The 14,952-nt window shown below is 45.0% G+C and overlaps 1 protein-coding gene across 2 annotated transcripts in view; it reads left to right on the top strand.

Annotated features, from left to right (window-relative positions):
• The window catches only part of CAB39 (calcium binding protein 39), a 75,334-nt gene extending 68,714 nt beyond the window's left edge, over positions 1–6,620 (top strand). For both annotated transcript variants that reach the window (XM_075340954.1, XM_075340953.1), the window contains 2 exons: positions 2,335–2,478; positions 4,525–6,620. In XM_075340954.1, coding sequence (XP_075197069.1) covers positions 2,335–2,478; positions 4,525–4,713 — 333 coding nt within the window. In that variant the 3' untranslated portion in view covers positions 4,714–6,620. The remainder of the gene's footprint in view (positions 1–2,334; positions 2,479–4,524) is intronic.
• Positions 6,621–14,952: the final 8,332 nt, after the last annotated feature.

Here is a 14,952-nt window from a genome sequence, read left to right as displayed (position 1 = left end):
TATTAGACAGTGTTTTTTTTTTTATTTTTCGCATATTTTGGTTTTGTACTAGGAAAGCTATATCCCCTCTTGCGTTCTTGTAATTCAGTTTCTTGTTTTGTTTTTTTTTTTTGTTTTTTTTTTTATAGAAACAGACAAATGGAATTAATGTAAAAAATAGATCTTGTGTAAACTGAATTGATTTTTATGGGATATTTCTGGGTTCTTTTTTTTTTTTTTTTTATTATAAAAAAAAACCCCCAAAAATTGGCAAATAGAATCCAGACAGTCCCATAATCAATGGGTCCCCTCTGCTTCTTTTTGTGTTTTTAGTTATACCTTGGATCTGGCTTACACGTTAATACCATTGTCTGTTCCTAAATAACAAACTGGAAAATAGAAGTGTGAACAGAGCCTTAAGCTATGTGCGCACGTGTGCGTATTTCATGCAGCTACGCTGCGATCTGCACCGCAGCGTAACTGCATGCGTCCTGCGTCCCCAGCATAATCTATGAAGATTATGCAGGAGACGTGCGCACGTGGCGTTTCAGAGCGCAGCGCTTCGGCTGCTGCCCGAAGCGCGCATTCTAAGAAGTGACATGTCACTTCTTTCCTGCGCTCTGCATGAAGCCCCCGCTCTGTCTATGGGAGGGGCTGCACTCAGAGCGCATGCAATCGGCTTTTTTTTTTCATTACGGACTTTCTGCAGCGATTTGAAGTGCACGTGTGCTGTTCAAATCGCTGCAGAAATTTCTGCAGGGATAGAACGCTACGTGCGCACATAGCCGTAGGGTATGTGCACCTGATCAGTGTTTGCAGCATTTTGGACGCAACGTGTTTTCACTGCTTCCAAAATGCTGCGTTGTTCAGTACAAGTGGATGGGACTGTTTTTCCATAGTGTAAACTGACCTGCGGTGCGGCTTCCAGAGCTGCAGCATGTCAATGCTGCGGAGACGCGAGTGTTTTCAGTGGGAGAACACCGAGAACGTCCACAAAACCCTGATCATCAGCAGCTGCGTTTTCCTTTGGACAACACTCGTGTCTCCATAGGAGGGCTCACACTGGGTCTAGGTAGCAGGGTCTACTGATCATGTGCACATGCCCTTACAGAACTATTTGTTAGTCATGATTGACCAATCAGTCTATTCTGCAGTATTTAACCCTCTCCTGACATGTCGGGCCCCCATATGGGAAGCGAACTTGGGAGCTTTGCTGCCCGTTGTGTTACATATCCAGCATGTAATAGCAGCAGCTAGAGTTTGCTCTGATCGCTGCAGTTTAACCACTGAAACTCTGCTGTCAATCACTGACTGCAGTATTCAAATGATGCTATTGATGGTCATCCATGTGCAACGGCTCCTATTGACCCCCGAAACCCGATTGTGAGGTATAGAAGAATGTTCTTTTTCTATATCCTGCAATATAGTCTCGCAGGGCAAGTCCCATGAGGAGACTAACAAATAAAGTAAAATATAAAAAATTATTAAAATTAAAAATAAACATACTTTGTTTCCTCATATGTAAAAATGTAAGATATGTTAAAATATGAAATTAATTAACCCAAACTGTAGACCTCGTAAAGAAGAAAAAACATCTTAGTTTTTTATTTTTTTTATTTGGCGCTATACTTCTCTATAAAATACAACAAAATGAGATCAAAATATTGTGTGTCACCCAGAATATCGATAGGAAGTCCAGGTCATTATGCAAAGGACAAGCACTCGTCCCGTAAAAAAACAAGCCCTCATGTCGATGGAAAAGTATTAGTTCTGGCTTTTGGAAAAAGATGGAGGATGAGAAAGAAAGCTCAAAAGACAAAATTGGCGTTCATAGAAAGGGGTTATTTTATTTCTGGATATAAAGCTGAGTCCTGACTTTTCATGAAGCTCTTGTTCGTCAATTTACCTTTCATCTGTAGTCTAATACTAGGATTTCGGGGATTGTGCAGGGCCTGTCATTGCTGCTTCTGAGACCTTCCTGCAGTTGCATTCATACTACAGATACCTGTTGTAATTAGTGGGTACAGTCATGATACCTGACGAGCATGGGGCGCTGCAGAACGGCTTCTACAGATTGAAAGTGAGTTTTTTTTTAAAACAGGTGATATTTATCGCTTATCAACAGGAGAGGTAATAAATGTACCTTCAATGGGACTCCTCAGCTAGAATATCCAAAATCACAAAAATTGGGGGTCCCGAACAACTGTTGTGCTGACTGGTGTTTTATATTGCTTCAGCAGGGTGCCAGTGAATTTGGATGGGTACGATAGCTGTTGGGTGACTGAAGCCGAAAATAATGTACACCCTCACATGCCATGCCCTTAAGTAATCACATTTCTTCGTTCTCCCATGCAGCTACTTGGGGAACTTCTCTTGGATCGACACAATTTCACGATTATGACAAAGTATATCAGTAAACCGGAAAACCTAAAGCTGATGATGAATTTGCTACGTGACAAGAGCCGCAACATCCAATTTGAAGCTTTCCACGTGTTTAAGGTGCTGCACCAGCGACTATAGCTTTAATTTGTGTGCGATAAGAGTGATCTGTGATAAATGTGTCAGGTCTGCTGTGGTGAGGAGGAGTAGGGGTGCATAACAGTTTTGTGGGTATACAGGCAGCGCTGAGGTTGGGGGGGGGTTCTGGGGGTATACAGGCAGAACTGGCATGGGGGGGACAGACTGTTTTAGGAGGTATACAGGCAGCACTGGCAATGGGGGGTGGGGGCAGACAGTTCTGGGGGGTATACAGGTAGCACTGGGGTTGGGGGACACACAGTTCTTTTACTGCACATTACTACATGTTGTCTTGCCAAATAACAAACCCTTATATGACTGTCTATAGAAAACTAGATGTTATGGATCTCAGTTGAAGGGGAGAGAAAAATGAAAGCACAAATACTAAAATTGGGTGCAACACGCAGGGGTTATCAATGCATGCAGTTTACATTGTAAACTCTGGTATCCTGAAATTAAATACAGGTTCCCTGGACCAGATCCTGGCGGTGTGATTGCTGCTATATATGTATCCCCGTGAAACGCTGCTGTGCGTCAGAGATTGAAAACTTGGATGGGGACTTTAGGGTGAGATCTGAGTGCGGTCTTCTCCCTGCCCTGCTCCTGTTGATTGACAGGTGGTCCTATTTGTACACACCTAGAGGAGTCAGGTCTCCCTATAGTCCCCAGTTTTGCATTAGCGTCTGCATATTTTCTCTTGACATGTTCTGCCTTTTTCACTCTTTAGCTTATCTTCTTCCTTATCCATAGTCTTTCTTGGCTACTCTGCTCTTAAAGAAACATTCCCACTTTTTTATTCAGTAAATGTATGTATGTATACCAACGTCCATGTAATGTAGTGTTAGGCTGCTTTCACACTACGTCTTTTTGACATGCGTCCTGAACGTTTTTTTAACGCAAAAACGGATCCAGTGCAAATGCGTTTTCATTTCAATGCATTTGCATGGGACTCGCGTTAACATGCGTTCACCTGCGTTTGCGTGCGTTATAGTGAGGATCCAGCGACTTGCAGTTTTTTAACATCTTTCAAAAACGCTACATGTAGCGTTTTTAAGCTGCGTCCAAATACTGCAAATCGCTGGATCCTGACTAAACAGCACGCAAACGCATGTGAACGCTGGCATGCTGATAGACAGGATCCTGCTTGCTCTACTGAGCATGCCCAGAACCAGTCTCGCGTGATCAGTCCCTCTCTCTCCTACCTCTCTGTCTCTCCCCCTCCCTCTCCTCCACCTGAGAGCTGCGGACACTCGTAACCAAGGTAAATATCGGGTAACCACTTATCTTAGTTACCCGATGTTTACGTTGGTTACGTGTGCAGGGAGCCCGGCTCCTAGCAGCTGCAGACGCTCGTAACCAAAGTAAATATCGGGTATCCAAGCAAGTATACCCGATGTTTACCTTGGTTACGAACCTCCGCAGTTGTAAGAAGTCGGCTCCCAGTCCTGCACGTTTAGTTCCCATCACTCCCGATCACATGACTCCAATGCCCGCCCCTAAACATCCAGTGACAGGATCCTGCAAAGTAACAGATGCGTTTGCATGCGTTTTTTGCTGTAAAAGCAGGATCCGCTTTTGCAGCAAAAAAACGTTCAGGACGCATGTTAAAAAGACGTAGTGTGAAAGCAGCCTAAGTGTGTTAATATATCCTATCTACCACCGGTGTCCAGCGCCGGTTGTCTGTTGCTCTGTGACATTACCCCTCTGCAGACTGGCTGGGCCATGCTTTATAATGCAGAAGTCTTTTACAATGCAAGCCTATGAAGTGTTAGAATGCGGCTCTATAGATCGGCTGACGTTTAATGCATAGCATGAGCCAACTAGTTGGCGTTGGGGTGACATCACTGAGAAGAGGAGCAGAACGGCGCTGGATCCCAGAGACAGCAGCGGTAGCGTATATTAATACACTCCTTACATGCATGTACACACATAATGAATACAATTACTGGGAGTGTTTCTTGAGGTAGATCTACAATAGGTTGATCTTACTTGACATTATTGTAAAATTACTTGTTCTCTTTCTCCTAGGTATTTGTAGCTAACCCGAACAAGACACAGCCTGTGCTGGATATCCTCCTCAAGAACCAGAGTAAGCTGATTGAATTCCTCAGCAAATTTCAGAACGATCGCACTGAGGACGAGCAGTTTAACGATGAGAAAACCTACCTAGTGAAACAGATCCGGGACCTGAAAAGACCTGCGCAGCAAGAGGCCTGAAGTGGATGGCGGGGGGAAGGAGGAGCCCAAACCCAGCGCTTGCTGCGAGAGTATTCAGTATCCCGTGGACTTTGAGAGCAACATCCTCACTTCTACCCCGAACAATTTCACCCTAATCCATTGCATTTTGAAGTTTTAGTCCGAGTATAACCCCTTCTCTGGTGGAAGAACCCAGACGCTGCACTATTCTGCTGCGGCTCCGAGGTTTAAAGATGAATGCATTACTACCTTATGTTCTTTCTTTTTCCCCCTTTACACCTTTACTGAGCAAGACTGAGTTCCTCTCCTCCTATCTTTTGTGTTGCATCAATACGGGATTGAGACTCACTGGTTATCACAGTGTCAGGGTGCAAAAGCTAAAAACAAAAAAGAGGTCTTAGAGTCTCGGGCGAGTGTGTAGTACCTAGTCTGGGGTTTGGATAAGCTGGCATACATGTAGTTAATGATTATAATTATCTTCATTTTTATTGCAACGCATTGCATGCTTGCAGCAAAAACCTGGAAAAATAACAGAAAAGCCAACACATCTGGTTTCCATCAGCATATTTGCACATAAACTTGTTAGAGGAGAAACCGAGCACAAAATCTCATCTGTGCATCTCTGGTACCTTAGGTTTAAAATATCAATATGCCTTGATCTCAAACTCAAATAACCAATAAAATGCAACAGCGCAGTGCTTTTATTTCTGCTGCCGTGGAGTGGGGCGGCCCACTTTATGGCCGAGTGGAAGATTCATTCAACAGTAAATGCGTACATATTTTAACAGTGTGTAATGGGAAGGGCTTATTACAGGTGGGCTTATGTAAAGACGAGTGTACATTCATTATATATGCCTTTCAATTGCTTTTTTTTTTTGTTTTTTCTTTTTCCCGTTAGTGTGATTGTTGTTTTACCAGGTGGTAGAGAGGACAAGCAGCATTGTATGTCCCGGAGTACGTCACTCTACAAGCCAACGACCTATTAATACCACTTGTGTAGAACAGCTACTTGCCAAATAACTCCCTCCGCGTGTGTCCTGGGCGACGTGATGAGACCCATCACTTCACGGCGGCGTGCGGAGCACTGATAGTGGGGGCCATGCTCGGACAGGCTTGGTTGGCCACGTTTTTTGCTCTTGTACATAACATGCTGCTTTAACTCTCCATGTTCCTTGCCGCTGGGAAGGTGGACAATGATATGTACCTCTCTATCTCCCGGAGATATCATAGTATACAGGTGGGTTTGAAGCCTTGTGTGCTTTATTGCTTCACCCTGAGAAACCAAATTTCAGCAGAGCTTCCATCCCTCACACAACGTATTATAGCAAGAGCCACCAATGGCAAGAACATAGTGCGGATTTGTTGTGTGTGGCCGCTCGCTCAGCATGCCTGCTTATGTTTGCTCTGTGGACAGGTTGGATGTGTCAGAAGAGCATGGTCAATGGAAGTTTGATGATATTCTGGCCATACTGCAAATGTACCAATGTCTAGAATGGCTAATCGCTATGAATGCTTGGGTGTTGGAATGAGCCGGGTACATAAGGGTAAGAGTATCTTTTAAGCTTGAATTATGAGCTATTGCCACCAGGGATAAGAACATATCAATTACTTTGTGTTTCTGAAAAAAAGAGACCTAAGCATACCAGCTTTTTTTTTTTAATCTTATTTATTACACCTGGGGTTTTCGGCCTAGTGCATGCAGCTGGTACAGTGCATGGGATTTTTATTTAATTTACGGTAAGCAACCACCACCACTGTGGTTCTGTTAATGCCCCCCAATCTCCCCTGGACAATGCTGAAACCAAAGCCTCGGGTGAAGGGGTAAACACTCGCTTCATGCAGATTTGCTTTGGGTTACTTTGGATTCTCTGTGTACATAAGTTTTTGGCCTCTTATTCGTAAAGAAAAAAAATAAACTGTACAGCAAAGGAGTGTACTCATGTTTATTGCAATCCGGCTTCTGTAGTATGATGTCAGGTTACATCCGATCAATCCTAGAACTTGTGCAATGGAAGCCACGGTCCCGTGTATGAGTGATACCAGAGAAAATGGAACATAGTAGTGTGGCAGAAGGAGCAGGTACCAATCCGAGGTGCAAAGCTCCCACCCCGGGAGTATTTGTCATGTATGTTCTACTCAAATCTAGCCCTCATTAAATCTGGGGACTGCACCATTTAGAACTATCAAGAAGCTTTGTTTAAGGACCCCTTAACATTACTGGCCACATCGATATTGTGTTGAGAAACCAGGTTTCTCTCAAATACCTTGTGTTGCCAATAGTGCCTCTGAGTGTGGCTGTTGTGGTCCTCTCACTCCCATCGCGTGACCCTAGAGGCGCCGGGACCTCTGGGATCCGGTGATGTCACGTCAACTGAGGTGGGCCGCAGTCTCCGTGAGTCACTGGGCTGTAGGCGGTGTTTCACCGCTCAGGACAGCCCAGCGTCACAGCACAGCATCTCCCTGCTCCCTTCTCCGTCACTGCAGAGCACGCAATCAGGAGGGATGCTGGGTTGTGATGAGTGGTGGAACGCCGCCCACAGCTCAGTGACTTATGGAGACTGGGGCGGCCATGGTGATGTCAGTTGAACAGGAAGTTGACGTGACCTCAACCTCACCAGATCCCCGAGGTCACGGAGCCAGAGGGTTACACGATCGGGAAGAGCAGTCCACAATAGCGCCTCTCACAGGCACTATTGCCAACGCAAGGTATTTGAGAGAAGCATTGTTTCTCAAGGTTACATCGATGTAGTAAATAAAGTGGGTGAACTGCTTCTTTAATGTAGATTTTCACTACTTCAGAAGTTTCAGGGATTCTATCAGCTCTGGAGAAACTAGAACAAGTTGTGAAGTCAAACTTTCTTCCAATTTTCTAATCCCTAAATGGTGGACCCTTTATTATATACCTTAGAGTTCATGCATAAATGAAGGTGTTTAAAGGGAACTACCCATCTGTATTTTCATATATAAAGTAAAGCCAATGCTATACTGGCGCTAGGATGCTGAATGTAAGCATAGCTTTTGTTTCGAGATGCTATCTATTCCTGCCTCTGTCTGGCCTTCCTCTCCTTGTCGCCGTCATGGACCTTAATTCCGGCACAGACAGACAGGGGTGGGAATAGATAGCAAAACCCGATCCTCATAATCCCACCCTGTTGCACCTGTCAATCAAATAGCAGTGCATTGCTGGATCTTTACTTGCTCATATTTCTGATATAAAACCTCCAATCTCAGAATAAAAGGTATGCTTTGATTCAGCATCCGAGCGCCAGTATAGCACTTGCTTTACTTTATATATGAAAATCCTGCTGATTGGTTCCCTTTAAAACTAGTAACCTATAGCAGAAGACAGTAGCATAGTAAATACAGACACTCCCATCATCCACCCAGTTTAACCAAACCCCTCAAGCAGTTCCTTGTCGTAGGCCGGTGTCACACTTGCGACTGCCTCGCATGTATCTTGCACGAGTTGCGCGGTGCATCACCCGTCACGGACTCACACTCTCCTCACAGGAGCGGGTCGGCTGCATAGAGATGCATGCAACCTCCTGAGTGTGAGTCTGTGATGGGTGATGCACCGCCAAACTTGTGCGAGATAATTGCAAATGTGACACCGGCCTTAAGGAGGGGATCCTCACCCCTTATACGTTTTTGTCAGGTCTGAAGATTTTTAATTCCTTTCTCACCTTAACACCTGTCATGAAGATTTTTAACTCTAGCTAAAGACATATATGTGCAGGTCCTTCCGGGATCTTGAACAAGTGCTCTCAGCGGCTGGGGCGATGCATGCGCAGTACGGTCCTCATGATGTTGCTAGACCCAGTGTATTGATCTGCACATGCACCACTTTTGTTGGGGGAAAACGAGCGGTGTGGGAACTAGCAGCAGTGGAGATGTTCGACATCAGGTCGCTGACCTTGGAGCAACCTACCGGTCAGACATAGGAAGCATAAAATGCATACAGCTGCATACTGAAAAGCCAAAAATGTACAAGGGAAAATATGGCACTGCATTACTGCAAAAAAGAGATATTATGTAGTCCAAATAGTGGCATTTTGCCCAGACACTGATGTTTTTAACCTAGATAGTGGCATTTAAGTTAGGTTCCTGGATTACAGAGATATACCTTGCCATTGGTTTCGGGCTTACATGCATTGGCCAATACATAAACTAAATAGCTCTCTTTTGCAGTAATGCAGTGCCATATTTTCCCTTGTACATTTTTGGCTTTTCGGTGTGCAGCTGTATGCATTTTATAGTTACTATGTTTGTCGGCTAGCACCTGTTCACATTTGTTGGATGTGTGGGTCCGTTTTTTGGATAGACATGGGAAGCAGGCGAAAAATAGGGAGAGAGGGTAGGAGATCTGTAAATGTCCCACCCCAAAGCACTTTCAGCTCATTCGCATACAATTTCAATCCTGGATTTCTAAGTAAAAGCAAATCTGATTTCCACACTCAACAAATGGATATAATCAGCATGAAAGTAGCTGTACATTCATGTCATTAGTGTCAGGTGTAAAGCCCTCATGTCAGGTTCTTTAACAAAAACCTCGGTTAGTATTATTCAAACAATTTATAATTATTTTTCCTCTATTCTTCTTTTCTGAAACCTTGCCAGTCTTGTGTCTGATATTGCAGCTCAGCTCTATGTAACACTAGGTTCACACTGAGGATTTTTACTCACTACACAATCCACTTCTTAAATTATTCCAAGAGTTGTAAAAGCAGATCTGTTTCATTATCCATGTTGGAAAAAACTCTGTCAGTAAATCCAATGTCAGTAAATCCAATGTGACTAACTAAGCTGCAATACCAGCCATAGAATGAAAAGAACGGCACTGTTCACAACGGTGATTGGTTTTTTGTTGTTTTCAATATTTTATAGGGTTCCACCTACAGTTTAGAGAAAGTTGTACTATTTTAACAGTATGTAGGTAAAGGAATACATGTTGTAGCCTACACTTTGACTCCATAGACACTACATATCTTGAAGGTAAATATAAGGCTCCTAATTTATACTGTATTATGGATAAATGCAGGTTGAGTATCCGGATTGTCACTCTCTCCCTATAGGCAGGATAAAACTTGAAATGATAAATTTCCATTGACAAAAATTAAGATCTTTTCTATGTAGAAATGTAGTGCAGACCAGGCTCAAAACTCTCTCTCACACACTGTCTCTACACCCCTCCTGTGTTGTGTATGTCACCAGTGTCTCCTGTGATGTGTATTCCCCCAGCACTTCCTGTGATTGATATGCTCCCAGCATCTCCAATGTGATGTATAAGTCACAGGAGGGGCTGGGGCATACACATCACAGGAGACACTGGAGGCAAACACAACACGAGAGGGGCTTACACAACGCAAGAGGGGCTGGGGGGCATATACATCACAGAAGATGCTGGGCAAACAATGCAAGAGGGGCTGGGGGGGGCACACATCAGAAGAGAGGTTTGGGGGCATCACAACGCAAGAGGGGCTGGGGGGCATACACATCACAGAAGATGCTGGGCAAACACAATACAAGAGGGGCTGGGGGGCACACACATCAGAAGAGAGGTTTGGGGGCATCACAACGCAAGAGGGGCTGGGTGGGCACAGACATGGCAAGAGGGGCTGGGGGGGGGCACAGACATCACAAGAGGTGCTGGGGGGCACAGATATCATTGGAGGCACAAACCGCACGTTCAGAGCACAGACATCACTGGGGGAACACACCCCTGGATTACAACATGCCAATTGTGTTCTCAGAGGAGAGAAGTTGCTGTTGAGGGCTTGTGCACACAGACTTTTTTTTTAGGGTTTTTTGGTTCTACTAAAAAAAAAAACCAAAACCCTGAAAATAAATTAAAAAAAAAAACCCCAAAACTTCCCGTTTAATTATATTATAAAACCACTTTCCTGCTCATATATTCAGTCTTTTCAGGATTTTCTTTTCTGCTTCTAGTTTCCTGGTGAAAAGCGCAGCGATGCTCCTGATGGAGGCTGATCTAAACTGGACAACATCCAATGAAAAAGCTGAAAAAAAAAAGTTTCAAAACCACTTCAGGAAACAATAGATTCTTCCAAGGTGCCAAAAGAAAGATGTGTTAGGGCTCATTCAGACGTCCGTTTTTCACGTATGAGTGCTATCCATGGCACTGGTACCTGTGATCACCTATGGGGCCATTCACATGTTCATGATTTTTTGCAGACCATAATCACAGAGACATCCGATTTTGAACCAAATTTAGGATCAAAATTGTCACTGCAAGTCTATGGGTCAAAAATGGACTGTATTCTGATAACATGAGTGTGGTCCAAATTTCACGAACTGTCAGAAAGGAGAAGGCGGAGGAAACTAGTTTTTCTCATGTGGAGAAAAAAAAAGTAGTCAGACCACACTGATCAAAGTCTGGCCCAAAAATTTGTTGAGTTTTTCCTCACATGTGCGACAACCAGATGCCTGAATCGGCGTGTACCTGCAGAAGTTTACCACTAGAAAACCATTAATGAGAAGTGTCTTCAGAATTTCCACTGATGCGCACAACACACATTTTTTAGTATCTGCAGTTATATTAAAGACAGATTTCAATATCTCATAATTTGCACGTAACTTTCATTAATATCTACAGGCCAAATTTGCTTACACCCTAAATTCCATCTAGTGATTGTCAATTAGGTCGCATTGCAACCCACTACCACATTGTGACCCGGTTAACCATCCCTACATTTGATTTTACAAAGAAACAGCACAGTCTTCATGACTATTGCCTTTATAAAGTAAGGGGGGTGCTGTCAGCTAGAAGCAGCATAAATGCCCTGGATCAGGGCTGTTTAAGACCCTGGAAGCGTGTCAGCTCCATCATTTATCTATACACTAGCTGTAGTACCCGGGCGTTGCCTGGGATAGTAAGGCTATGTGCCCACGCTGCGGATTTACCGCGGATTTTGCCGCGGATTTGCCGCGGATTTCCCGAAAATCTGCAGCAGCGGCACTTCCAAGCCATTTCAATGGTATTTTGGAAATGCTGTGTCCATGCTGCGGATTTTTCCGCTGCGGATTTGCCGCGGATTTTGATCCGGAAAAATCTGCAGCATGTCAATTGTTTGGTGCAGATTTGGTGCGGATTTTTGGTTTTGAATGGGGAAAAAAAAAAAAATCCGCATCAAAATCCGCGGCAAATCCGCGGGTGCGAAAGTCGCGGATTTTCAGGCAGAAAAATCCGCAGGTACATTCTACCGTGGACACATAGCCTAAGGCTATGTGCCCACGCTGCGGATTTACCGCGGATTTTGCCGCGGATTTGCCGCGGATTTGCCGCGGATTTCCCGAAAATCTGCAGCAGCGGCACTTCCAAGCCATTTCAATGGCATTTTGGAAATGCTGTGTCCATGCTGCGGATTTTTCCGCTGCGGATTTGCCGCGGATTTTGATCCGGAAAAATCTGCAGCATGTCAATTGTTTGTTGCAGATTTGGTGCGGATTTTTGGTTTTGAATGGGGAAAAAAAAAAAAAAAAGTCCGCATCAAAATCCGCGGCAAATCCGCGGGTGCGGATTTGCCGCGAAGGTCGCGGATTTTCAGGCAGAACAATCCGCAGGTACATTCTACCGTGGACACATAGCCTAACTGTTTCTCTGTCTCCCAGTCTCTGTGTGTCGCGGTCTGTCTGTCTCTCTGTCTGTGTCTATGTCTCTGTCTATGTCTCTGTCTGTATTTGTATCACTCTGTCGGTCTCTATCTCTATGTCTCTGTGTGTGTGTGTGTGTGTCTCTCTCTTTCCCCGTCAGTCTTTGTCTCTTTCCCCGTCTGTCTCTTTCCAGGTCTGTCTCTTTCCCCATCTGTCTCTTTCCAGGTTTGTCTCTTTCCCCGTCTGTCTCTGTCTGTCTCTTTCCACGTCTGTCTCTCTCTGTCTGTCTTTTTCTGTCGCTCTCTATCAGTCTCCCCATCAACCTCATATTACCTCACACATAAGCTTCTTATACTAACAGTTTATTTTGCTCCTATAGCAACCACTGACAGTTGCTATTAATAGCCTGTAGCTCCCAACTCTATTCAGTTTAATGGAAGCAGGATTTTGCAGAGTAACTGCAAAGCGCGGGGTTAAATTTTCCCGTCAAAACATAGTCTATAACGTTCCCCTAGTCACATGGGGTGTCTGCAAAATTTCGTGATTGTAAATGCGACGATCAAATTCCTTTAGCGGACGCACGTACGCACACTGAGCTTTTATATATTAGATATTGAACTGGTATGGAAGAAATAATGAAAATTGCCTTGCAAGAGTCATGTTTTATTCATGCAAATTTGTCTAAGGCCGAAGTCACACTTACATATGAAAAATCCGTCCGATTCTGATGCTGGAGAGTAGGACGATTTTTTTCTCACTTGTCATCCATGTGCTGTCCGTGTGTAATCCATTGTTTTCCTTAGCAGCTGTTATTCATGTACAGTAGCATTTACAGTGTTCTCTGCTACATGATAGAATTGTATTTAGAAAAATGGACTTCACTGACATCCGTTTTTTTTCTCACACCCATAGACTTGTATTGGTGAGTCTCGCACGAGATACTCTTGCAATTGCAGCATGCTGTGATTTTTTTTTTTTTTTTTTCCTCAGTCCGATTTGAACTGAGAAAAAAAATGCAGATCGGAGCTGCCTCATTGATTAACATTGGTTTGAGGCTAATACGAGATTTTCTCACATTACACTAGTGCGAGTCATACGCAAATGTGACTCCAGCCTTAGACATGAATTCATGTAGATTCTCAAATATTTTCAGTTTAATACGCAGCTTAGTAGCAGAATTACCATTTCTTTGTCGCTCCTAATTGGGAGACCCAGACAATTGGGTGTATAGCTATTGCCTCCGGAGGCCACACAAAGTATTACACTTAAAAGTGTAAGGCCCCTCCCCTTCTGGCTATACACCCCCCGTGGGATCACGGGCTCATCAGTTTACATGCTTTGTGCGAAGGAGGTCAGACATCCACGCATAGCTCCACTGTTTAGTCAGCAGCAGCTGCTGACTATGTCGGATGGAAGAAAAGAGGGCCCATACTAGGGCCCCCAGCATGCTCCCTTCTCACCCCACTTTTTGTCGGCGGTGTTTGTTAAGGTTGAGGTACCCATTGCGGGTACGGAGGCTGGAGCCCACATGCTGCTTCCTTCCCCATCCCCCTTGGGGCTCTGGGTGAAGTGGGATTTTACCGGTCTCCAGGCACTGAGGCCGTGCTCCATCCACAGCTCCTGTGAATCTGCTGGACATGGAGCGGAGTATCTTCAGGGACATGGCCCTGCTACGTTGAGGTACTCGATGTCCCCGTGGGGACCGCGCGCAGACACACGGCAGCACTGCTGGGTCTGTTAGTGCGCCAGCGGCGCTGCCCGCACTAGTGCCATCGCACACCACAGCGTAGCTGGGTGTGTTAGAGTATTGGGGGACTACCGCGCTAACCGCCGCTGCCTTTTTTATTCAGGCGCGGCTGGGACTTGTGGTGCGCCGGGGACTTCCGCGCCGACCAGGGCTTATATGCCGGCCGCGCTTATCACTCGAGTCCCCGGCTTGTGCGGCCTAGTCTCACTTCGTTACCGCCCACAGGCCTGCCAGTCAGGGTAGGGGCGTGACGCTGCACAGCACGGCAGCGCTGAGAGCTGGGGTATGTTTTGCATACTCCACCTCTCTCACTGTGTGCACTGTGAAACCGGATTCCCGCACTTTCTCAGGCACGCCTACGGCTTCCTCCTCTACACAGGACGCTGGCAGCCATTCATGTCAGTTTTTTTTCTGTAGCAAGAAAAGAGACAAGTTTGGGAAGACTCTGGCAGGGATTCGGATAGTCACACAACCGCTGTGAGCAGGCGTTATGCAGCACCTGTAGTGCTGACTCCACTAGTGCCGAAGTGCACATATATATATATGCTTATACGCCATACATTGCACTGTTTGGTCGCACTTTTGTATATACCCTCCTTGATTTGTTCGGAGGAGATTACAGCATATTGTCGGTGTAAAACAGGGGTGCAGAAGCACATGTTTTCTATGCAGCCTGTACAGCATGTACGGCTATACGGCCGGCAAGTTACATAGACCCCCATTGTATTCAACTCAGCCGGAGTCTCTGATAATGGTCCAGGGGATGGGGACGGAGTCTGCAGTATTTACTGACAGATTTTCTGAGACTATGGCTATGATACTAGAAGCCTTGCAGTCCAGACAGGTCTCTCAGACCATGGGCACTGTTGAATCATTGCTCCCTGGTCCCCCTCAGTTGGAAC

Source organism: Anomaloglossus baeobatrachus, chromosome 3, assembly GCF_048569485.1.
Source record: "Anomaloglossus baeobatrachus isolate aAnoBae1 chromosome 3, aAnoBae1.hap1, whole genome shotgun sequence".
In the NCBI taxonomy this organism is placed as follows: Eukaryota; Metazoa; Chordata; class Amphibia; order Anura; family Aromobatidae; genus Anomaloglossus; species Anomaloglossus baeobatrachus.
Note: the sequence above shows the minus strand (reverse complement) of the source record. Positions and strands in the feature narration are given on the sequence as shown.